Source organism: Sciurus carolinensis, chromosome 11, assembly GCF_902686445.1.
Source record: "Sciurus carolinensis chromosome 11, mSciCar1.2, whole genome shotgun sequence".
Classification (NCBI taxonomy): domain Eukaryota; kingdom Metazoa; phylum Chordata; class Mammalia; order Rodentia; family Sciuridae; genus Sciurus; species Sciurus carolinensis.
In genome coordinates, this window is record NC_062223.1 from 101,973,444 (window position 1) to 102,000,290 (window position 26,847).

Sequence of the window (26,847 nt, forward strand, 5' to 3'; positions counted from 1 at the left end):
AAGAGCTTCCCTGTCCCTTCTACATTCCATCTCCCTCAGATTTAGATGCACAACTTGTATATGTTCATAACACTTTTAACAGTTCCCCAAGTATAACATTTGTCACATTGAGCTTCAATTACTGATTGACTTATTGACTTGTCTCCCAGACTTAACTTCCTCAAGTGCAAAAACTGCTTCTCATTTACTTTAGTATCCTTATTACCTCACAAAGACACTTAATAACTGTTGAATTTATTGATTCATAAATTTCCAGTTTAAATGTTTGTCTCATTTTGTATATTTAATGACAAGACAAGGGTATAATTGGATTCTAAAGAGAAACCGTATGCCATTTGAGAGGTTTAAAGCAAGCTCTTTAATCCTCACATAAGTCCAAAAGATGGATGTTATTATACGTTATAAGCCAGAAGACTGAGGCACAGAGAGATTATGTGATTTGATGTATGTAAAGTCCTTCAAACAATTCCTGACACATATGATAAATGTTTAATAAATGTGAGTGGCTATTAGCTTCAGCTTCTACTTAATCTCAACATAAAATCATGTGGTTGTTTTCAAGTTTGAAATCCCAGCTCTTCAAAAATATGAATGGTAGTTTTTCATCACTAGTGGGGTTTGATTAATACCATCCTGTTTTCTTCCTGGATTTTTGCTTTCATTTTTTTGTTCTTGTTTTGTTTTGTTTATAAAATGCAAAAAGCTCATGGCATGTGAGGAGACTAGGACATTGATAATAAACCCAAGACAACTGTGCTTTAAGAACACAAAGGAAATCATGATGCGTGATGCATTGTGTCATGCCGCATACATTTGTAAAACTTATGTGTGAAAGAATCAGTGTCATTCAGTCCAACTGCTAAGCCTGCAAAAAGAAATGATGACAGAAAATCAGTCTTTACCTATTACCCAGGATATAATGAGCATCTCCATCCATGAGAAGCAGGATGTTTTCATCCTGAACAGCTGTTTTGCATTATCTGTGCTGGTTTCATTAGGAAGGAGTTTGGTGCCTTCAAATCTGTCAGCTGCATTCATGACTAAAAGTCCCAGAAATATGGTGAAGGAGGCTGCATGCGCTACAAACTTCATGAATGGTCCACGCATTATCTTCCCTATCTGTCACAACACACACCAGAAGAAAATTTTAATTTTGTTCTGTACATTCTGCAAAATACATACACATACATACATACACAAGAATAAACTGCATAATTCAAACCCCTCCTAAAATAATTATGCATATTTATGTCATCAGTGTTATGATAATATTTCCATGCTATTATAAAATTTTGGTCACATTCTTCACCTATCTGTGCTGCTGTTCTTAATTAATAGTCAAATAAACCAAATTTTCTATCAAGAATATTTAAGTTCTTAGGATACTACACGATATTAATGAAAAAGCACAGAGTATAATATCAGGGCTATTCATAGAAAGCAAGTTAATATAGTGAGCCTTAAGTATTGAGGAAACAATGAAAACATTGAACTGAGTCTTCTTCGCAGGGTATAAATCGCTGGTTGTTGCCCTCATGTCTACCTCATTGACGTTCGTGCAGTTGAGGCCTCAGCTGATGTTGCTATCCTGGTGAAGTTATAAGTGGATAAAAGGTCATGAGCACCAAGAAGAGAACACCTAACTGAGGGCAAGGCAGGACAGCAGTTACCATAATGTTGGAACAATGTCCTGGAAGGACACTGGATTTAAAGCCCAACATTTCAGGTTCATGTTCCAGTTTCATTCCCTCCTCAACCAAGAACCAATGAGTACATTTCCTAAATGATATGCAAATCAAATTCTTTATATGAAATAGAGGGATGGTAAAAACTATAGTGTTTGTGTAGTACAGGACTTATTTGTCTGAAATGCATAGATCTTAGCCTAGGGAGACAGAGAATCTAGACTGTGTTTCAGGGGTTCTGGGCATCCTCTGAAATGGGGAACAAAATTCAGTATGTGTGTGTAGTCTGTCTGCTTGTTTTCCCTAGGGAAGAGCCCATAATAATAAACATCAATGCATCTTTTTCTCCATGGCATGCCATATGTACAATTTTAATTCTATACTGTTGTATATGTGATTTATTTTAATCATGTATTCAAGCAAACAAAAAGAGTATTGCTAGATCTTGTATCTCCTCAAGGAAAAGGCAATTATAAATTTGAAACCAAATTTTTCAAATTGACAATGCATTTGGTGGTTTTGGACAAACGAACTGGGGGCAATGATTGTTAGCAGTGAAATTCATGGAAGATTATGTATTTCGTGCCTTATTTCAGCAAGAATAAGACACAGGCTTCAAGGACACCAAAAATACAAGACAGTATAAATCAAAATAGAACCAAATAAATAGGAAAGAAATGAAAAATGACAAAATGAGGTTGGGGACATAAAATGAGGCTGAAAATAAAGCTACCCACATTAGAATGGGCTATAAGTCTGATAGCTCTGGAAGCTTAGATTGGCTTTCCGGGATATCCCTGAAATCAGGGTACAGTTAATCAGGTGGAGCTTCTGACCTGTCTGTACCCTGACCACTGGGTGGTCAGGGCTCCACTGGGCTATTGGCCCTTATATAATATAATTCCTTTTTTTTTTTTAACTCTGAAGGGAGAGTAAACAATCAAACCAGACATTGTTGCTTCTTATTTAAAGTTTTAAAACAAACAGACAAACAAAAGCAAACAAAATGTAGGTTGTCAGGAAATGTAAGTGGTGAGTTTCCTCATATCCTTCATATCCTTTATTTTTTGTTATGGACAGTTTTGAGTTGTATTTCTCTTTGAAGTAAGGGAGACTTTGTCACTTATCAGGTAGACCTTAGGAACTGAAGTAAGTCATCCATTTTAGTAAAATTGTCATCTATATATTCTGGTATATAAACAGATTTCCCAAAAGGAAAAAAAAATCTATGAATATGAAGAGTTTGTGGAATAAGTTGAACAACAGGTGTACCTAGCAAATTATTGAGGGTAAATACTGAAAAAATTTTGCCTTTAAATGTTAGATGTTGGCGTGGATGTGGGGCAAAAGGCACACTTACCTTGCTGGTGGAGTAGCAACATTGGTGTAGCCACTCTGAAAAGCAGTGTGGAAAATCCTCAGAAAACTTGGAATAGACCCACCTTTTGACCCAGTTATCCCACTCCTCAGTTTATACCCAAAGGACTTAAAATTTGTGTACTACAGGGACACAGCTGCATCAATATTTATAGTAACTCAATTCACAACAGCTAGATTGTGGAACCAACCTAGATGCCCTTCAACAGATGAAGGATAAAAAAAAAAAAACGGTGGTATATATACACAATGGAATATTATTCATCCATAAAGATGAATAATAGTGTGGCATTTGCAGATAAATGGATGGAATTGGAGAATATCATGCTAAGTGAAATAAGCCAATCCCAAAAAACCCAAAGGCCGAATGTTTTCCCTGATAAGTAGATGATGATATATAATGGGAGTGGGGGATGAGAGAAGAATGGAGGAACTTTAGATTACGTAGAAGAAAGTCGGGGGGGTTCTGAAAAATGGTGGAATGAGACAGACATCCTTACCCTATGTACAAGTATGATTGCATGAATGGTATGAATCTACATAGTACACAACCACAGAAATGAAAAGATGTACTCCATTTGTGTACAATGAATCAAAATGCAGTCTGTAAAAATAAAATAATAATTTTTTAAAATGTTATATATCATACCCTTTTTAGGTATCCATCTATGACCAAATGCCTAGCTACCCAACAACACATAGGAATGAAAAGGGTTAAGGCTAACTTAAACTAAGATTATTTGAAATTGCAAAATGACCTATTTTTATTGTAATGAGCATGGGGTAGCAACTAATATTTGGGAGATTGAAGAATGTGAACAAGGAAGGAAAAATCATTTCTGAAAGAGAAAGAGAAAATCCTTGAGGACAGAAAACCAACTTTAAACAGAGACAGGGCCTCTATAAAGAGGCATATGCTTAGAACAACTTGATTTGGATCAATTCTCATGGATATATTGGAAATTCCAAAATATTTTAAATACACATTAAGAAAAAGCATAAATTTAATGGAAGCTATTTTCCCTTCCAATAACATATAAATCCTAAGACCTGCAAATAATGTTTATTCTCATTGCTTACGGGAAAAAATTACAAAATAGATTTTATTATCATGCTTCAAAAGACAAAAAAAAGTAAAACAGAAAAAAAAATCCTTTGAAACATCCATTTAATGTGATTATTTGCCTTATTGCTCATAAATGAGGATGGAAAACAAATGCCAGGAAAAAAAAACATAGCCAGAGAAGAAATAGTGAAGGAAATCAGGTTAATTAGGATTCAATCAAAATTCAAAAAGTGTGTAAACCTAAGGACTGTTATAAATAGCCTGTTTCAAAGCACCAGATGCTCTAAAAGGCTTTGTGTTTTTGAATTTTCTTGGTTTAGGAAAGGAAAATTATTAAGTTTAGAAAAGAAATGTTTTAACTGATCACAGAGTGATGACAAATAATTCAACTTAAAACTCTAAAGACAGAAAATGAGATGAAGCAGAACAAACCATATACATAGACACAACTTATGTTCAAGTAAGTACCATTTAAACTTTTTTTGCAAAGTGAAATTTGTCATTCCTATGAAAAAGGGGGGAAATCTAAGTTTCTAGGAGAAAATCTGACACAATAAATGCTATTTCTAATAAATCTCACATTTTCAATTATGTTCATTTATATTATATTTATAGAGATCAATTTTTGATCCTATATATTTTAAGGGGGAAAAACTATGATGATGGATTTTACTGTCATGAGAAAATGCCTAGTTCCCAGCTGTTCCTACCATGTTCACTAGAAGTGTGAATTTCCCATTGTCTGAAAAGCTTTGCATCAGCTTTGGAGAATGTATTATTTTGAGAGCTCCCTAAATGGCTAAAACACCAGCCATGTGACTAAGTTATAAGAAGGCAATATGATGGTCATGTGGTGGTGTATGTGTTTGCACCCATGTGTTACATGTGTCTGAAGAGCCGGGTCCATGTTTAAGAATGGAAAGTGATCAGCTGATGCTTCCCCAGAGCACATGCCTACATGATCCATGCAGCTTTAGAATTATTTCAATTTGCCTCACATTTGCCATAATTTTATCATTCTTTATGGTGGAGTAATATTCCATTGTATATATATATGCCACAGTTTCTTTATCCATTCATCAATTGAAGGACATCTAGGTTGTTTACAATAAAAAAAAAATCTAGGAATAAAAAAAAAAATTGCCTCACATTTAAACTTTATCAGATCTAGAAAGAAGTCTTCAAAAATATGAAGAATAGGATTGTTAGCAATGCAGGACACAAATTTCTAGGCCTGTTAACAAACAAATGGGTCGATATTCCTCAGATTTCTTTTTCATACAATGTTCACTGGAACTTGTTTTCACCAAAGCCTGGTCAAATAGATTTTGCTAAGAAAATGGACTGTCTTTGCTGTTGGTTTCCAGTGTACTTTGTCCTTAATGTAAGTATTCTTAACTGAAATAAGTTCACATGAGGATTTACATGATTGTCATTTAAGATTGGTCATATTAGTTAAAATAAATACAAAACAGAACTCCCATCTCAAACATTGCCAGAGGAAAAACAAAGAGAAGAAAGCAATCATTTTTATGGTGATTTCATCAAAATATATAAAACTATATGCATAAATGTACCTAGGGAAAAGACCAAATGGCAATAAACTAATGTAGTAACTAAAGTTTTCTCACACGTTAATAGTAGTAATATTAGAGGTGAAGTTTTTCTTCTTTTCATTTTTATTTTTGTTTCCCCAGCAAAAAGTGTATTATTTTGTGATATGAAGAACAATAGATTATTTAAACACTGTTATACCTCCATGAAATTTTCACTTTGGAAATAGAATTTTTTCCTCCTATCACATACTTCCACAGATAACAGAGCTACAAGATTCACCGACCTACCTTGCTGCAAGGAGCACACCAGTAAATGAGAGCCAGGAAAGGGAGTCCAATGGCCACAGCAAGGACCACGAGGAACTTGACTGCCATCGTCTGTTGCCTGAGACCGGAAAGATTTTCATACCATATGGAGAGAAGTTGCTGTTGGCAGTTTGGATGAGCTACAAACTAGCAGGGCAGTGACAAAACATTTAACAGCTTGATTAAAGAAAGACTCAGCATAAATTATATTCACATGTTCTAATATTTAGCTCTGTTCTTTCCCATGAAAAATATTGTTGGAATTAAAGAACAAACAAGAAACATCTAATTAACAGTCATCAAGCAAGATGGCAAGAGGCTCTAATACATATGGTATAAATTTGGAGATTCCAATTTATCAAGCTTTTCCTTTATGACTAATGGGCTTTCTTTCAAAGCATATGAAATTTGTTTTGAAATTTAATATTATGAGAAGTTTCATCAATATTTTACACAAGGACTTTTGTGATTTGTGTGTGTGTGTGTCTGTGTGTGTATGTGTGTGTTTCTTTCTACTTAAAATGAAGTTAAGATTATACTAGCTTAGATGTCTAAATTTTTTTAACTATACCACATTTCCTGCACTAACCTAAAACACCACACATAGTTTATGCTGTTCCCCTTTGTATATCAGTCTGTTTCTGTACTGCCTATTCTGTTCCACTGATAGCTCCTTTTATTCTTACAATAAATTCAATTAAGAAAATTGTAAATTTCACTTTTTTCAGAATTATTTATTTATTTATTTATTTATTTTGGGTACCAAGGATTGAGTTCAGGGGAACTTGACCAGTGGAGCCACATTCTCAGTCCCATTTTGTATTTTATTTAGAGACAGGGTCTCACTGAGTTGCTTAGCACCTTGCCTCTGCTGAGACTGACTTTGAACTCAGTATCCACCTGCCTCAGTCTCCCAAGCTTCTGGGGTTACAGGTGTGCATCATAGCACTTGGCCAGAATGTTTTATTCTCAAGTGTTTATTTCTTACAAATATTTTTCTCCATTATTTGAGTTTTTACAGAGAATAAACATTCAATAAATAAAAACCATAACCCAAAATAGAGCTTGGTAAAGAATATTAAAATGCTATATAAAAGAACTACAAATGATTCTTAAGGATAGCTAACTTTGAAGATAATTAATAAACTAGATAAAATGTTTATCTCCTCCTAATGGTAAAATTTGGTAACATCCATTGTGGTTGGAAGAGGTAAGCCCTCTTATACACTGTTGGTGTGTGCAAACTAGTGCATCTGTTGTGAAGGGAAACTTTACAAATGTTTTGAAATTTAAAAATGAAAATTTGACATATCAATTCCACACCTAGGAATTTTGTCTACAGATAAAATTGATGCAAGTAAACAAGCCACATAAATGTATGTACTGTATAAAAAAGATAAGGTTGTAATAAACCACAATCTAAAAAATGTGATAAACATCCTTAAACAATAAACTGATTAAACTGATACAACAGTGGAGCTTTTGAAGAAAAATGGATGTTTATTGACTGATGCATGAAGATGTCCAAGATATAAATTTGTGGAGAATAGAACAGTGGTTAATTACTCTCCATTAAGCATTGGACAGATTTAGGGATGGCATGTCTGTACCATTTGAATACTTTCCATATAAAGAGATTACTCTTATTATAAACCTATTTCTTTAAATTTTTTAAAGATCTTATATATCCTAGCCAGGCACAGTGGTGCATGCCTGTATTCCCAATGGCTTCGGAGGCTAAGGTAGTAGAATCACATGTTCAAAGTCAGCCTCAGCAACTTAGCAAGGCCCTGTCTCTAAATTTAAAAATACATTTAAAAAGGGAGAGCTGGAGGTGTTGCTCAGTGGTTAAGCACCCCTGGGTTCAATCCCTGGTACTGGAAAAAAAAATCTTATCCAAGGAAAGGGATAGATACCAACAACAGCATGAAGACAAAAACTGAAAACATCCTACAGATAAAGATACAGCTGGAGGAGATTCAAATACTTTACAGAAGGAATTGAAGATATTGGCTCTGACTTGAAAAAGATCAACAAATGGAAAAATGGAATTGGGTTTGAAATACTCTAATAAGGTTCCTATCATGTTACAATCACCTTATAATTTGTATACACAAGGTTATTTTTATGTCATCACTTAAATCAAAAAAACTGGCAATCACTGTAATGTTCTGCATAAATAAGTCTAAATTAGAAGACTAACGTGATGTTTGAGCGCTTCACATGTGTATGATTCATTAGAGAATCTGTCCAGTGAAACTATGAATCAGAAAAACCCAGCTCAGTCTAACAATGCCAAGCCTTCATCTCGTTTAGCAGCGGTAGGAACTGAAATCATGAAAACAGGCTTCGTGGCCTGACATTACTTTTTTTACTTCATATTTAATGGCAAGTTTTAAACGGCTGAGATTGGGACGACTGTGATCACCCAGGTGCCGTGTTTCAACATCCCCATTCAGAATGGCTTCGACTTCTTCAGTGTTTCTGCACAGATCGAGGAGTCCAACCACAAAATCTTTGCATTGCATTGACAATTTTTTGTAGTCATTCTGGGAAAAAACAAAGTAAAATTAAGAACAATAATGTCAAAGAGTAGCAGATTTGACTATGTTACAAGCAGAAGTTACCAGTCTTGAGGGATGGTCCATCTCAAGAAAAATTCATCTTAGGTTTTTTTAACATACTTTACCATAGCATCATCATCATGCTTTGCATACATCATACCCTTCATAGACATATACATAATGGGGGGTGGGAGGGAGGCAAGAATGGAGGAAAGATGGATTGAATAGAGGAAAAGAGGGGTGGGGAGCAGGTAGGGGAAAGGAAAAATAACAGAATGAGACAAACATCATTATCCTATGTACATGTATGATTACACATATGGTGCAACTCTACTTCATGTACAACCAGAGAAACAACAGTTGTACCCCATTTGTGTACAATGAATCAAAATAAATCAATTTTTAAAAAAGCAAAATAATAATTTCATCATCTAGGTACATAATACACATTTGATGGATCTTTGATAGACTTTGTGAACTGCTGGTAAACTTGAGAGACTGTACAGTGGAAAGGTCTCAGGAAAAGCAAGCACATATCAATTATCTTTTTAACCAACTGTTTTTATCAAGCAACATTACATGCCAAATATGGGATCAAGAGATAGATGTAAATTCTGCAAGTTGAGATATTCTTTTTAGAGAAAAGAAACCTCATTGAAAATGCTTTCACTGTTTTGCTATTGTTTGGTAGTTTGTTCTGCTTGGCCTAATGTTCTGCAGTCATTTAGAGAGTGCAAGTTGAACTCAAATTACCATAAACTCAAGTCATCTTTCTATACAACATCTATTCACATCTTCATCCCAATCTTTCTAATATTTCCTTTCTCTTTATTTTCTTAATAAGATCATATATATGTAAATGTGAATCAAGAAAACCTATTAGCTAGAGCTTGTTGTGTTGCAAGGGAATCATTATTATCTCATTTAATTTCACAATAATCTTGCTAAGGGTTAATAATGTGTCCAAAATCATGCAGCCAGTAAGTGTTAAAATATGGTTTAAAAGCTAAATATGTTTGGTACCAAGTGCTCTGCCTTTGAAAATAGTGCAATTTCATCTTTTCTTCATAGAATGCTTTTGTACTTTGATTTTTGAAATAAATCAAGGGTGCGCAGCAATCACAGCAAATGATGCTCCCATCTCAAAGATGAAAATCTAAGGGTCCCTGAAGTCACACAGTTTCAGCAGCAAAGTTTGCCTTTAAGCTCAGCTTTACAGATTCAAAGTTAGTTGTCTCCTCATCCCAAAAGTATCATGTATTGTTGGTTGAAAAAAATCCCTTGGAAGAATCAAGAGGAATATGCTGGAGAAATATGTGTGACTCTGGATATCTGTCAATTAGTCAGTATTTTAGAGAATCTATCTGGGGCACAGTTTCACACTAGGTCTGTGTCAAGCACCTACATAGGCTCCTCTCTATGAAATGTGCTGTATGAACTTCAGAACAGCTGGTAACTGCTAAATAGACTACACTTAGCAAACTGCAATCCAAACAGATTCTGTAAAACAAACTGAGAATACAAACTATATCTTAACTAAAAATGGCCCATAGTACTTCTAAACAGGTGTCTGTTTGGATATTTATGAAAACAGGGTTATGAGGAAATAGCTTTGCCCCTTTCACAATATAATCAATTAGGGTCAGGGGATAAATGTGGATATGGAAGCTGCCCATCTACTATATTATAGTACATGGGTTAGGATCTTGGACTCTTACAACTACAAAGACCTGTAATCAAATCTCAGATCTAAGATCTTCCAGTTAAAACCACTCTATGAGAATGCTATTTTTACTGTCATTTTATAGGTGAGAAAACTGAAAGTTAGTGAGATTAAATAAGTGTTAGAGTGATCATGCATGCTTCACATGATGCTGAAAATAGTCATTCCGTAAGTAGTATAGAATAACTATTTTATGTCATTAAAGGCAAGATCTAGAAACAGGTCATCTCTGGATATTCATAAGATTCACAGAGCCATAACAGAGTGTGAAGTTCCTGGCTTTATTGTATATACTGTTCAACTATAGAAGTATCTCTTTCCTTTTAAGATAACAAAGTAGTATCCAATATCAAAACTCAGATTTTAAGAAGGCTCAAGTAAAACTAGATATTTTGAGAGCACCTGCGATCTTTCAAGTGTGGAGAAATATTTTTTAGTAGAAACTATGTGAATGAAAATTCCTATTCAAGAGCTTTGTGATATTTAACAACTGAACCTAGATTTTTTTCAAATTAACTGCAAATTCTCAAGATATTTTCAAGCAAAACCACCTATTTCTTAAAAGAAGAAAAAGAATGAGACCCTGCTTTCAGAAACACAAACTTTTTTTCAATACAGAAATCCATTTACAAATGTTTCCATATTTAAGTTCTCTCAACATGACATGTCAATTCATTTAGAATGAAATGTTGGCGGTAGTTCATTAGCCAGCATGTGGCACCATGATTGTGGTTCCTTGAGAGGAAAAAGTGAAGCTAAAAGGTTGACTTAATAGGTTGATTAACACTTGGTTTCCTTTTAGGTGGGTTCCCTGTAGGTGGGTCAGACACCTATACCTTCCATTAATAAATTAGAAATGGGTCCTTGCCTCTTGACCTTCCAATTGAAAAGAGATAACTTACAATAGTTAAAAGAATTTAGAGACTATTCATTAAAAAAAAAATCCTTGTTAAAATACTTCTTTCAAAATGTCATCCTAAAACCCTTTTACACAGTAGAAAAAATATTATTATATGTAATTGTAATCTCTGTACCTTCTTTATATAGAAAAAATAAAGTTTACTTCCTAGAAAACTAATAAGGTCAGAAAAAAATAGATTGCTTGGTTCTTGGTAATCAACTGTTCAGTCTTCAAAGAAGAGCAGACCTGGTTTTGAAAGTAGACTCAGCCTAGTTATTAGCAATGTGACTTAAAACCTCATAATTCTTATGATAAAAACAGGAATAACTATTACCTGCTTTTAGGGTTGCTGTGAAAATTATACAAGATAACAAAACACCAGGTTCCTGGCACAGGACAGTGCTGATCAGTGGTAATTATTATTATTTTCATTATTGCATAAACAATATCCAGCTCTCCTCAATAAGTTATTATAAAGCTTTTCTAACAAATGTAAAGGTATGTTGGGATTCCTGGATATGATCTGAGAATTCACTGAAAGTAAACAGTGATCCATGCATGCTCTATACATCAGTACTGTGATAGATACTACAGTCTTGCAAAGATGGAAGTTTTCTAAAATGGAAATCTATGCATGAAGTGTGAGGTAAGTAGAAAATATTATTATTGATTTAGTGATGAATGACCAGCCATGCTTGTGGGAACAAGCATCACTCTGGAACTTTCCTGCTCTTCAGGATAATTGTCACTAAATGGCACAATGACCATTGAGCTTTGTCTCAATCAATGTGGTATGATTACCAAGCATTATAGAGGACCTATGTGGAATTGTGAGGGACATAAAAGTTAATCAGGCACTATTCCACAGGAAAGGTAAAGATAAATGGGGTGCAATTTTAAAATAAGAAGTAAAGGAGGACATTTTTCCAGCTATGTTGGATGTTATTAACTTTTCTGTAGATTGTTAGCATTAGTAGTAGCTGCTAATTTAACTCAACCCTAACCTAAGCATAGAAATTTTCAGGTCCTATTGAAGCTGTGAAGTTGGAGGATCTGTGGACCCTCATAAAACAGATTTTCATACTTAACTTCCCTCTCTGACAGTTGACTTCTCATAACCTAAATGTCTGCCAGAATGAGTTTCTCTACCCATCTATTTCAAGCTATGAAGTATATTCAATTTACAAACCTCTGGAACGCATGTGTTGTCTCACACACACTACCATTTAACTGCATTTTCTTACTTACACATCTGCCTTCTCTCAATGGACTCAACTGTCCTTAAAGACAGGATTCTATTTTACTTGTCATTGAAACTGCACAGTCTAGCATACTGGGAGACAAATAGTAGATGATCAATAACTTTTGTTGACTGACACAAAGAGAAGAATGTAGCTAGGTAAACACATACCTGGAGGTTGGAAAAGTTACTTCATTTCTGGTCTTCTTAATTTTCCCCAATTATGGAGAACTTAAGTGCTGCTATATCAAAAATTTAGAGGGTAAATCACTTAGAATAATTCATAAAGTTCAAGAGTGGTACATTTCCTCCTTCTCTTTGGTCAGAGTCTCAGTCCTGTGTCTGATTCTGCCTTGCAGACTACTTTCATATATCAGTGACACCCTGTGCTATCCTGTAAGGTCTGAAAACAATCATATTGCCTTCCTGCTAACAAAAACTACTTTTCAGCTTAGCCAGTATCTTTCAGGATATTTCTCTTTCAAACAATACCAGATTCTTTGAAACATTATACACCAGAACATAGCAAGAACTTAGCAACAGACATGGCAGAGTCTCCACCATCCCTCTTTCTCAAAATCAGCAGCAGAGGCATCTGGAGGGCCATGTGCATGTCAACACAGAGACATAAAGGAGTTGGAAAAGCTCCAGAAAAGCTGTCTATCCAGAATGACAGTGATAAGGACCATCCTGCTGTATAAAATAAATTGTTTTAGGAAAGATGAAAGGAAACATTGTATATTACTACAAACAATCTAAAACATATGCAAACTTCAAAAAGGGCTTAGAGATAAGTCAGAGGTACAGAGTGAGATACTAAAAAGAAATCAGAAATCTAGGCAAATGGATTTATTGACAAGACTGCCCCTGGTCTTGACCTCTCTCCCTTTAAGTTTTTCATTCCTGATAAGATCTTAGACTTAAGTCAAGAATAGAAGCTCTCCTTTAATATCAAAAACAGTCAGTTCTGGGTTTCTATTTTTTATAAAATTTTGTGTGTGCTACTAAAATTAGGTCTATCTCAAAATTAAGCTTAATTTGACCAAGTTTTCATGCTACTAAATCATAAAGCTATTGATTAAGATTCAATAAAAAATTGAATTTAAGTGAGTAAAAACTTTTTAATCCTTTAAAATATTTTTAGTTTATTTATAATTGATAGATAATAATCATATGTATGTATGGAGAAAATATGATGTTCCAATACATTTATATATTGTACAATGATCAAATCAGGATAATTAGCATATCCATGATCTCAAACATACATTATTTTTATTCAGTAAGAACATTCAAAACCTTCTCTTCTAGCTCATTTGAAATGATCAATACAACAACATAAGGTAAAAACTCTTTTGAATACTCATTCTCTTTTTATAAAGGTCTACAACTCCCCAAGGCCCATTGGTTTTCTTCTTGTTCTTGCTTCATCTGACTGTTAGATTTCATTCTGTGGTCTGGTGTCCCCTCTTGTTATGGTTTGCATGTAAGGTCCCAAAAGCTCACGTGTGAGACAATGCAAGAAGGTTCAGAGGAGAAATAATTGGACTATGCGAGTCTTAACCCAATCAGCAAATTAATCCCCTGATGGGGATTAACTGAGTGATAACTAAAGTGGTAGGGTATGGCTGGAGGAGGTGGGAATTGGGGGTGGGGCTTTGAGAAGTGTATATATCTGTGTCTGGCAAGTGAAGACCTCTCTGCTTCCTGATCATTATGTGAGCTGCTTCTTTCTGCCATGATGTTCAGGTTCACCTCAAGCTCTGAGAAATGGAGCCTGCTTTCTATGGACCTAGACCTCTGAACTGGTGAGCCCACAAATAAACTTTTCCTCCTTTAAGATTGTTCTAGTGAGATCTTTTAGTCCCAGCAGTGAAAAATCTGACTAAAACACCTCTTCTTGGAGCCAGTTACTGATTTGGTAGTACAAGTAATAAAGAAACTTGTTTGGCTTAAAATATTCTAGGTACAAGTCTAAAATTACCTGAGATATTCTGAAGTAACTCCCCTGGTCTCTTTTATTAATGAACTATGGGTTATTATGTAAGGAAAGAATATGGAAGGAACTTAGAGAAGCTATACATTGGAGCTTAGAAAGTAGCTGTGAAAGTTCTTATTCTCTGACCATCATAAAATAGATTAGTTGTCTTTGAGCAGAAACACACTTTCTGAGGAGCTGTGGAATATTGAAAATTTTAAAGGAATCAATTTTTGGAGCCTAGACTTTCCTAAAACTGATTTCCTTGAAAATAGATCTTTTATTCCTTTATAAAATAGTTCCCCAATCTCATCCACCTATGTACCAAGCATATGGAATCTCCCTCTACTGATTAATCTAGGCACTATAAACCCTGAGGGACTTCCTGTACTTTTTCTGCATAGAAACACATTTTTGTTGAAGATGAAGCTTAGTGATAGAAATACAACATATTGGTTCATGTTATAATGTCTTCAGTTCATACATATAGTGAAGCATGGTGGCAGAAATAAGGATCATTTTCAATGTACTTCACCTCCTCATACTATAATAATTGCCAAAGAATGCACCCCTCTTGAGTGACAGACCAGTAAGAGCAGAGCATCAAGAGGGACTATTGGATACAATACTCCCCTTTATCCATACTTGCACTTTCTATAGTTTCAGTTACCCCTGTTCAATAGCAGTTGTAAAATGTTAGTGAAAAATTCTAGAGATAAATATTTCATAAATTTTAAATTGCATGCCTTTCTAAGTAATGTGATAAAATCTTGCACCCATCCACTTTTTCCCTCCTGGGACATCAACTATCCCTTTGACCAACGCATCTGTGTTGTATATACTACCTTCCCATTAATCACTTAGCATCCATCTTGTTATCAGATTGACTACTGTGGTATCACAGTACTTATGTTTGAGTTATTTTACTTAATAATGATCCCAAAACTTAAAGTGTGGCAATTCAGATTTGCCAAAAGAAAAGCCCTTGAGTGCTTCCTTTAAGTAAAAAGTGAAAATTCTTCATTTGAGGAAAGAAAAAAAGATTATATGCTAAGGTTATTAAGATCCACAGTATGAGTGAATTGTCTCTCTAAAATGTGAAGAAGGAAAGGTGAATTTATGCTAGTTTTGTTTTCACATCCCAAACAGCAGAAAGTGCAATGAATGCTTATTGAGATGAAAAGGCATTTTATTTGAGTAGGTATGTATAGGAAAAAACATAATATATTAGGGTTTGGTACCATCCATGGTTTCAGGCACCCACTGAAGGTCTTCTCCCTGGAGAAGTATTAAAATGGAAGTGATTCTTTTAAACTGTTCTTAATACTCATCTTTTGAACATATCATCAGCTATCTCAAAATGGACAAGGCAGAGAAGGTTAGTGAGGATGATTAAATCTGACTTAAAATAGACCCTAGGACACAAAATTTTAACAGGTTAGTTGTTAAAATCCATGTGTAAGACTTTAATGTGATTTCTTTTGGACCTAGTATGTTTAAACGGTAAGATAGTTCTCAAATCATATAAAATATTCATTCTAATAATAAATCCCCTTCTAATTTTATCTCATAAAATCTTTAATAATTTCTACATCCTATTAACAGAGACTAACATGCAGGCTGTGATGCATAGTAGTTTGAAGTTATATACATATATACATTCTTCTTTCACTAAACATATAGCAAAAAGTGTTCACACATGGTTAGGACACTAAAAAATATATTCCCAGTAAGAATTATATACCACAAAGGTAAAATTTATCAAAATTTACATATATTTGTTATTTTGAACAACTGGGTTCCATTTATGTAGTTTTGATCAAATGTATTAACAAAAGATGCAGTGGTAACTCTCTTCAGAATTTTTAATACCTATGGCCTTATCATCACAGAAAACAAATTCTAAAATACATACACATGTTACATATATTTATATATATATGTTTTACATATACATGTGTACACATATGTGTGTATTGATTGGAAGAGATTTTACAATAAAAAGATATTACAGTGGAAATCACATTGGGGAGAAAATTGGATTAGAAATGCAAGTTCAAGGAGAAAAAGGAAGATGTGGCTATTCCGAACATTAAAGATTGTCATGTATTTTTGAAACAGCCAATGTCGGGCTCCAAATCATAGCATTTAGAGTTCCCTGCATACCTATGAAAGAGCAATTTGAGTTCTGTATTTTAATGATAATGTGTACACCAGGCAGAAATCATTCTTCAAAAATATTTAAACTTACAAAAGAAAAAATGAGATATCAATTTTTAAAATGTGCAGATAAGCACAGAACTTTTTAAATGCCTTGCAGCTAGAAAGGGAACCAAAGAATCTGAAGGCACAGGTGGGAGGATTCCCTGGTAAATAATCTCTCAGGTTCCTGTGAAACAGACCAGACCTGAGTTGGTCCACCTTCTGCAAACTCCCTTATTTCCTGAAACTCCATGGAGCTTGACTGTTTAAGAGAGAGAGAGAGAGAGAGAGAGAGACTAGAAGAATATGAGCAAACATGTTGGTAGTGTATCAATGTTTCTTGGTAACAAAATTAGGAAAGATCATTAAAACTTACTTCATTTTTATAATATTATTTTATAACATGGTTATATATTGTTTCAAAATAAGAAAAACATTGTTTTTGAAGAATAGAAGTTGCTGACCTCACAGGAAAGCTCACCTCAGAGACATTAACTTCTCTAGTCCTGTCAAAGCCATGGGTAGTGGGAGAATGTGGCTTCCCTAAGAGTTGACACAAAGCAATGGCAGCTTACACTCATTTGAGACTGTTTTTACCTCTGCTGCCCACATGTGTTGGAGAATAAAATATTTATTTTAATGCTTGATGGCTGGCAAGAAAGAAACGTACTGTTTTATGATTTGCATTTGTAAAAGGCTTTATTTTTAAAAAGAAAGAAAGAAGGAAAGAATTTCCCTTTCTTCTTTGTTTAATATAAGGACATTTAAGTCAGGTTTCTAAGTTGAAGAACTGGTGCTTACCAAGTACTAGGAATACTCTTATAAACATTTAAAACTACTGGCCTCTTTAAACAGTAAACTAACTTAATTCTGGAAAATGACTTTTAAAGACATTAGGAATAACTACTAAAAAGATTTATGTTTTCAGAGAGAATTAACTTTTCTTCTGCCTTAACCCTCACAGAAGTAGAGCCTAAGACCATCTAAACAACTGCTAAAAGACAGTGAAACTAATACAGCCAGGTTGAGTAGAGAAAAAGTGCCTCAGTCATATATACACCACACTTAAAAGAGCAGGAAAAAAAACATGTGACGAACCAGTGATGGAGTGCCCAGATCGCCTAATGCTTGTAATCCTGTGGAGGCCTCTACATGGTGCAATGCATTTAGGAACCCCAAGGAGTTCACATTCTGGTTAGTTGTGATTCTTCCCAGTTTCCAGCTTAGCCTGCTCCTTACTCCTTGGAGTCATGCAATATTATAGTGACTCCACACAGCTCTTTTCTCTCCCATTAGATTATAAACTAATTGAGGGCAGGATTGCTGGCTGAATTCTCTGTGTGTTTTGTACTGCATCTTCATCCTCATGTAGAACAGAGGCTGAAAAGATGTAGGCAAGTGAATGAGTGAATGAGGAAAGAATGTGATAGTTTCAATGGCTGAGAAGTGTATAAACAAAGATACAGTAAAAGAAACAGAAATGTTGGAACCTAAGCAGTGAAATCACATACAAACTAAATATAAATTTGAAAAATAATTAACATTCATCAGATTTGCATTAATTTTGAATCTGCAGTTCTTCAAATCACCAAGTCCTAGGAGTTATAATGAAAAGTACAAAAGAATTGGAGACGGAATGGGAAAGCATCATTTGCTTGTCCTATACTCTTAGGTGCCAGATAGCTAGAGGAAAATCACCTTCCTTCATCTTGGAAGTCAAGCACATTCTGAGTGTTTCTATAGCCATTAACCTTTTCCTCTCCTCCCTGAGGACACAGATAGATGGACACACAGGTAAAACCATTTCTTCAGTGGCATCAAAAAAGCTTCTTGGGATCCTGGCTTCATTCTCCCAAGGTAGAGAGTATAGAAACAAGTTTTCTCACAGCATAGAGAATAGAAAGAAAACAAATCATAATTTACTTGTGTAAAATACTGTACCTGATAAATCAGACCTGATTTCAAGCTGCATACAGTTTAGCAAGGCAGAGTACACATGATAATCAATGACAATGCATGACACAACAGGAACACTGTAAGATAGGTCAGATAACCCTTGGAGGGAGTTTAGAAGTGTGCCAGGGATTCTTTGGGGCTAGGAGTCTGAACTTCAATCCTCTCTGAATGCAGCACAGACCACATGGACAATGGCAGTATCTGATACCATTTCTCTCTCCAGATACCTTCTATTAAGAGACTGTGTAAAATACTCCCCAAGTTCCTGCTTTATTCATATCAACAAGGTTTTTTGTTTTGTTTTGTTTTTGCCATAACCTTAACCTAAAAAAAATCTTTTTTCTCATTCTCTGTCTTCCAAAATCTATTCATTCTGCCATACACAGGTGAAATTCCATCTTACATGTAAATTTGCTAAAACCTGGTAGGAATTAATTATTGCTTTCTTAGAACCTCTATGCACACTGCTTTATGGCTCTATCTAGTAGCTGCACTATTCTTTAGATTTATGTATGTATATATCTGTCTCTGAAGTCCAAATGTGATTTTCTTAAGCAGATTCATTTTTTTCTGACCTGAACAGCATCTTTCACTATGCTCTGAACATAAAAACAGTGCTTCAAAGAAGAAAGAAAGAACATGAGTCTTATAGTGCAGCACACTTGGATTTTGATCAGCTCTGTCATTGACCAGTTATTAAACCTAGGCCTTAGTTTTTTATGTCTCTTTTTCTCCATCTGGACAGGAACTAATAATATCTTCTCCAGGCTGTGATAATGTTTAGACATGATAAATATAAAATGTCTAGTAGATAACCAGTCATTATTAAACGATAGCAATCCTAACTTTTACTATAATAATTTGAAGGAATTTGCTGAATAAAAATACAAAATTACCTAGTATTTACAGTAACCAGTACATCATGGAAGCTTATAAATACATCTTGACTTCAACTTAAAGAGGATGAAGTCCCTACTGCTAAAGACCTACCTTGAACTCTTTCTCAATGTTGGCCAGCACTGCCAGCTCATTGCTAAGTTCTAAAGCTGTCATGACTGGATCTTCACTAGACAATGACAGGTAAGCTGGACTTGCCAGACCTTTATAGGCATTAATCCTAGATCTGGAGTGGCTAAAGGAGTCATGCTTTTGTTTCTGGTTGCATTCACTGCACTTGCAGAAATAATCATGAGGCCGTTCAATCCGAGCACCCTTCCGCAGGAGAGTGTGCACAATTTCATATTCCTGGCAGTGAGCAGCCAGAATGATTGGAGTCACGTCATGGGAGAACCGTGTCCCGTCTTCATCATAGGCATAAAAATCATCTTGCTGCAGTTCTGACTGGCTAGGGCTTGTGGCTAACCTCTTGCCTTCAGCAAAAGCCGGATGACTGAGAATTGCCTCCACAATCCGAACATAACCTTTACTAATAGCTAGAAGCAAAGCATCTCCAACCCGTGAGAGGTTTTCTTTCTTGAGAAGCAGCTCTGTAATTTCCAGGTGCTCATTGGCCACTGCCAGTTGCAGGGCATTCTGGCCCATGTAATCTACACAGTTCACATTGAGAGAGACACATTCTTCTAACATCTTCCGCACCACCGGGATGTTGCCATATTCAGCTGCATCTAAAAAGCGTTCTTCCTCAATAGATAGGCTTGTTGAGCGGTCATTAAACATGTACGCTGGTCCTCGATTAGCTAACCTTCTCCCCTTTTCACGAAGAACTGTCTGCCGCCGGTGTGTCAGTCTATTGTCAGTGCCCCGGCTGCAATAAACAAGAAAGATTGTGAACAAATCATATTAAGAGCATTTTAGTGTGCCAAATGACTTGCTAGTCATCTAATGCAATCCTCAATATATTAGACTTTATCTCATCATCTCTAGGTCTACTATATTATAAAATGAAGATGCATTTATTTATTAATGGATTCTAAGAACTTCTTTAAGAACACCAAGTGCTTTAAAGATTTTTAACATTTCACTTTGGGGTGGAGACTGGCAACTGCCATACTTTTTCCAGATCATTCACATAGAGAGTAATATGTATTTCTCAATCACAGGTGGTAAAGACTTAGGAAATAACTTTCTTACCCATAATCAGTCACCAATGTGATAGAGTTAGAAACTACCTTTAAAAAGTAAAGGTAATAGCAGATTCATTCAAATCATCTGAGAAATAGAAAAGATTTATTTTCTGCTTTCAGAGTTGTTTCTGAAACTCTTTATATTTTGATATTGAGCATTCCAAAACTGTCCTTTAATTTTTCTCATCTTTTCTCTCCTGTTCTAATGATTTAGCTTTTTGCATTCTATTCTATGAGATTTCTTCAACTTTATCCTCTAATAAACCTAAAGAAATTTTTTTCTGCTGTTTTACTTTTAATTTTTAAGAACATTTTCTTTTTCTTCAAATTTTTCTTTTTGTAACACTTTTTGTTTTCAAAAGTACAATACCTTTTCTTATCTTTCTGGAGACATTATCGATACCATCTGCACAGGTCACATTTCAGAGAACTTATTCCTAAGTAGCTTTTTTATATTTGTTTACTTTGGTCTTTGTATTTTACTTCAGAGTTTTCCCACAAATTTCTACTGATTCTTAATAGACACTCATTTCCACTTTTTGAAGAACTACTCCTTCCAGCGCAATTTCTAACAGTGTAGTTTTCCCTTAGGAGAGCTAGGCTGAACCTAATGTTGGTTTTGGCAAGAGGTGATCCTGAGTCAGAGGGACGTTTCTGGAAAAGAAGCATTATTTCTGAGTCAACAGAACAGATGAGGCAGAAAAGGCACGAGGTTGGTTGCATGAGCAGCCACCCATCACCTTCCTGCTGAAATTCTTAGCCCTCTTTCCTTCTCTGTCACTTTTCTGACTTCTAATAGCATCTTTAGCCTTCTACTTCCTCTTTTCTATATTTATTATTTTATACAGTGTCTGCTGCAGACGAGAGAAAGTTCAAAGATTAGGGGGAGAAGAGGTTCAGGTGAACACGGACAGTGCTTTAAAAAAGAAAAAAAAATGTAAAACTAAGGAAGAAACGAGCTAGGATCAGGAGATTTATAAAAACACGGTGAAAGTACTGGGATTGTGAACTTTCAAGAAAAGTTCTCGAGGAGCTAGAACCAAAGAAGTGACAGAAAATAGTTCAAGGACCAAGAGATCAAGACCAAGCCCTCTTTTGTTCTTTTTCATCCGTTAAAATGGGAGAAAAATTATACCAACTTATCTCAAAGATTATTTTCAGAGCCAACTGGAGTTATGAATGTGTAAAGCACTTAAACTCAGATTTTTTCCTATGGTCACAGGAAAATGCACTTTTGAGAACAAGAGGGATGCCTAAACTTATTACTTTTCAACTCTTTTTTGATCAGAAGACCCATGAAAATGTCAAGAACTGTGATGGCAATTGGTGTAAGTGGTCTTTGTCTCTTTAAAGAAAGAAAAATTATTAGTAGTAACTTTACTTGTATCTCAATTCTTTTTTTTTTAACTCTGGTTTCCAAAGGTTTATTTGTTCATGTGATACACCTAAGTCTACACTGGACTAGAATAAGCTGGAGTTGTGACATGTTTAATTCTAAAATTTTAAAATAATGCTTTATTATCTTAATGCTCATTTATTTGAAGAAAAAGAAGGCAAATTCTGTCTTGGCAAGCTACTATTCCTGATAACATGTCCACTTCCCTTCTACATGATTATGGTTTCCATACTTATCACGCCAATGCCATAACTTCCATCCTCTTAAAGGAAGAGCAAAGACATTTTCATAGGGAGGGAAAATTATCTTCAGTCTTAAAGCATCTCCTATTTGGGTCATTGTGCCACAAATATTTACCAAATGGAATGACATAAATTTCAGATATATTTTTATTAAAAGGTCTGGATTATCATTATTTCTTTAATATTATCTCAAGAGAAAAACCAGATACAGAATGTTTACATAAACACTTCTACTGCTTTGGAAAAATAAAAAAAGCATGCACAATGAAGTCAGTACCTATTGCCTGGGGTAGTGAGATAAAGTGGAATCCCTTGCATGTTGAGAGAATGATATGCCTTTTCTGCTGCTGTCCTGGTCTTTCTTAACTGCAGTGTAGAGAAGCAACAAGACTTTTTTGTTTTGTTTTGTTTTGTTTGTTACAAGTGTTGTGAGAAAAAAACATCAGTATCATCTCCAGGTTTTAAATGCAAAAGCAAAATGTGTAAAACAACTTTCTAAATAACAAACAATTGAAACCTTTTGAGAAAGATTATAAATATTAGTGGATTATATCACCTCTCTGAAAATTGATTTTGTATAGCTTTATTTTAGAATTGTACAATAATAGAGAAACCATCTATTAAGAAAAAGAACAAATCAGTCCACAGCACCATAGCAACAAAACAGATATACCATTTCAGCTAAAGAACAATTTTTCCAAGTTAATTCTTCTCTTTAAAAAAAAAATTAAGAAATTTTCTTTATTTGCTATTTGCAGATTTTCTTATCCTTAAAAGCAGAACTAAGCATGGTTAAAAGTTTAAAAGCCTACATTTTCATGTTTATATTTTTTATATTTGTTCCATCGCAATATGTAATTACCAGTTCTAGGAAAATGTGTAATTAGGCACTGCCCTATGACTCTCAAATATTGATTAGGTGATGAAAATCAAGTCTTTACCTACCTCATTTCCCTGATTCTTTTTGCAGGAAAAAATTGCAGCTCTTGCCTCAGATAGTGAGGAATAGAATAATCTATCTCTATCGAAATGCCAGCTACACAAATTAGCTTCTGAGTAGATTAGACTGTGTGCTTGAGTCCAGAGCATGTGGAGTAATTTTCTCTACTTCCTGTTCAAACACGATGTACTTTTATCAAATAGAACTGCTGTTATACAAACTGAGCTGCGTATTAAGACCCAGCTTAACTTTGACTTTTTATTTTAAAAATCCTTGCAGATAATTAAAGCACGTTTCTACTAAGGCAGTAGTGTTAAAAATGTAAACGGCATGTAACTATTCCAAGAAGCATAAGAGACACAAGAATAGATTTCTATAGATTCATCCTAGGAAAGCAGAAATTAAGGAAATTCCCAAATCTTTATTTTATTACATGCACAATTATCCATGGGAAGAATTTGTTTTGAATATTTAGAGATCAATAATCGTACAACTAGCAGGTTCGCAGACTACTTTAGCAGGATGAATGTGAAAAGTAGCTTTATTCTAATTTTATAACACTAAGTCTGTTTTCACTCTGTTGACTTAATCTCCAGGCCTTTCTCTGAGATTGAGGAAGCAGTAGATTATTAGAGTGGTTTTCTTTAGTCCCATGAGAGCAAAAACTATTTTGCTGCATTCACCCTGAATTCACCACTCTTATCAGAGTGGCACATTGCAAGCACTCAGTACCTAACTGCCATCAGCATGAATCACTTCTGTAGAAGGAATAAAGTTCACAGCCTTTTTGTTCCCTATTAATCTGACTGCAAATCATTACATCACACAACCCTACAACAACACCAAAAAAAAAAAAAAAGGAACAAAACATAAAGGTTGAATGACAGTGTGTCCTGGTGGATATGAATATGTAATATTTCATATTCAGAAACAGAAAGCTCAGTAGGGAACAAAAGAAGTTGAAAAGCATATTTTTTTAATGGCATCCATGGAGATTTTCTTATCCTTAAAAGCAGAACTAATATTCTCCCTGCTGCCCTGTCTCTGCTTGTCCTTGACATTGCACACACAGCGTGACTACCCATCTTCACAATACACTACCAAATCCCTTTAACTTCCAGATAGTTTTCTAGATAGCAAGGCTTCATTCTGATTCGATTAGCTTCACTTTTCCCCATGAGTTCCTCTCATGTCATCAGATCCCAACTTTCTGTTTGATCAGTCACACTACATCACAGCCTGCCTCACTACTCCATGGGCTAAATAATAGGAGCCTGAGCTGTTTGCTGCTTTCAGTAGAAGCCAGCAAAAGTGTGACTGAAAAATATCTTGTGCATGTTACAAATTTTGGTTGTTTGTTTTTATCATCAATTGACATCTTGTTTGTATAAAATAAAAGCCAAACTGTGAGAGAATGAGAACGTGAGTAAATAATGGCACAGTTACAGAAACTTGGCTTTTTATAAAACAACTATGTCTGAAATGTCATCCTTCCTTTTTAGCCTCCAGTTTGCAGTTTAATTTATTTCATGTGTCATGTCTTTATTCTTTGAAATGCTCCTCGGTAGAGCTCTGGGCACAGGCATTTATTTTGATCTATTTTGATAGACTACTCTTGGGAATATTAAAAAGTTTATGTGTTATACAAGCAAAATGTATTGCAATTATCTCATCAAAGGAAGAAGTTTAAACCTTTGCTTCTATTATCAACAACTGTCACAGTCCTGTGTATTTCGCAAGAATATTTTCCTATTCCACAAATAACTTCTGTATGAGACAGACTCTGGGCAGGAAAAAGAGAACACACATAAATTAGATTATGTGGCATTTAATGAAGGGACTCAGAGTGTGTGAGCAGGAGCTAGGGAAATCCAGCATGGTGCCAAGCAGTGCCCATGTCTAGGACAGTGTAGGTTTAGGTCTGAAGGGACCTAAGGAGGCAGCAGTTATCAAAAGTCAAGCAAGGTCACTGTAAGTAAGAACCGCTTGACAGAGTCTCTGTCCTTTGGCAGAGGATAACCGACCACCTCAGGGAGAAAAGGAGGGCCGTTGATCTCACTCTCCTGCTTCTCGATATCTCTAATGTGCCTCATAAGTGTTAAATCCAGCTCAAATCCTGGGGACAAATGAGTACATTGAGGCTGGTGATGCTGTCCCCACCAGACAGAGGACAGTGTGTAGAAAGGGTGAAGAGAGGAACAGGAAGGTCAAGTTAACAACACCCAGCACAGCTGTGCAAGTGAATTTGACTTTGCCATGAAAACTCTTTCAGAAATCACTGGTGGAAACGTTTGCACAAAGAAAATGGTAAGTGCATTTGTATTATGAGTCACTGATGTATCATCAGTTCTCACCTTTCTGAGCTTATTTTTCCTCCACCTATAAGCTGTCAGGAGAGACACCCACATTCAAGTTCAGTCAATCCATTATCTTAAAAAAATGAGCCTGTAAGATGTATCCAACAGAATTTTAAGTTGATGTTCACATGAGGCTTAAGATGAACCACTCAGATTTTGCAGGTGAGAAGAAGGGTAATCTGATGTCACAGATACATTTGGAAAGGTTGTGAAGAGCCTAATCTAAAGCTAATTTAATCTAAAGCTTTGATTCCCACATTTAACAGTGCATAAGAATAGACATCAGTAATAGGTCTGGAATATGCTTTCAATTTCTACAAGGGCTAGATCCAAACAGTCTCTATGAGTCTGCCATTCATAAGAGAGCACACGCAGAGAGAAAAAGAGGGTTGGACCTGGCAATAATTTTCATTTACTGTTACAAAATTGCAGATTGCCTTTCATTGCAATGGGGTTTGATTTTATCATACTTATCAAACTCATCCATTTGTCCATCCATTCATTCAGCAGTTAAAGTATTCACTGAAATCTCCATCAACATGTTCCAGGTTCTGTGCTAGGCACATGGGGAACACAGCAGAGAAACACAGGGAATGGTAGAAGAGAAAGAATTAAACAAAGACTACATGGTAATGAATGTTATATAAATGAATAGCAAGCAGATTTCAACCCAGTCTGGAGATAGGGAAAGCCTTCTAGGGAAATGTCACTTTGTCTAAGGATGAGGGAGGGTAAGCGGAGAGGTGAGAAGCACACCTCCAGGCAGAGAAAACCGTGCCTGCATAAGTCTGAATCCCTTATACTGGAATGTGCAGAATTTCCCCAGCAGAATTTCTGGTTCCTGGCTCAGTTTAACTGACGCTGACCATCCATTGATGTTAATAGTGGAATATTTAGGGCTTTTACTTTAGGGTAGAAAAATGAAGATTAAGGTAATTCCCTAAGAGATCAAGATTCCAATTTAGGAGCTCTGAGCTTCAGAACTCAGTTACTGGGTTGCCAGTCTAAGAGGTTCTGTTCTGAAACATTTGGGGCTTCTAGAATTCAAAGTCCTGAATTCAGCATACTTAAGGAAATTTCTAAGAGACCTGAGAACTGAGTCCTTAAAGATCTGAACTGGAGACAACTTTGGGGAACCTTGCAAAATATTTGGAAGAACACAACTTGGAAGAAAGACCATATTAGGAATCCTGACCCTGGAGTTTACTACCTATGTTGCCTTCTGAGCCTCAGATTCCTTAATTATAAAACTGGGAGGAGGATGTCAAACCAAC

At 35.3% G+C, this 26,847-nt stretch overlaps 1 protein-coding gene across 4 annotated transcripts in view; it reads right to left on the minus strand.

Moving 5' to 3' along the window:
- The window catches only part of Trpc6 (transient receptor potential cation channel subfamily C member 6), a 139,470-nt gene that overhangs the window by 31,816 nt on the left and 80,807 nt on the right, over positions 1–26,847 (minus strand). For all 4 annotated transcript variants that reach the window (XM_047517226.1, XM_047517225.1, XM_047517224.1 and 1 more), the window contains exons 2-5: positions 19,545–20,319; positions 8,357–8,539; positions 5,973–6,137; positions 903–1,119 (exon numbers count right to left, since the gene is read on the minus strand). In XM_047517226.1, the coding sequence (XP_047373182.1) occupies positions 903–1,119; positions 5,973–6,137; positions 8,357–8,539; positions 19,545–20,319 (1,340 nt within the window). The remainder of the gene's footprint in view (positions 1–902; positions 1,120–5,972; positions 6,138–8,356; positions 8,540–19,544; positions 20,320–26,847) is intronic.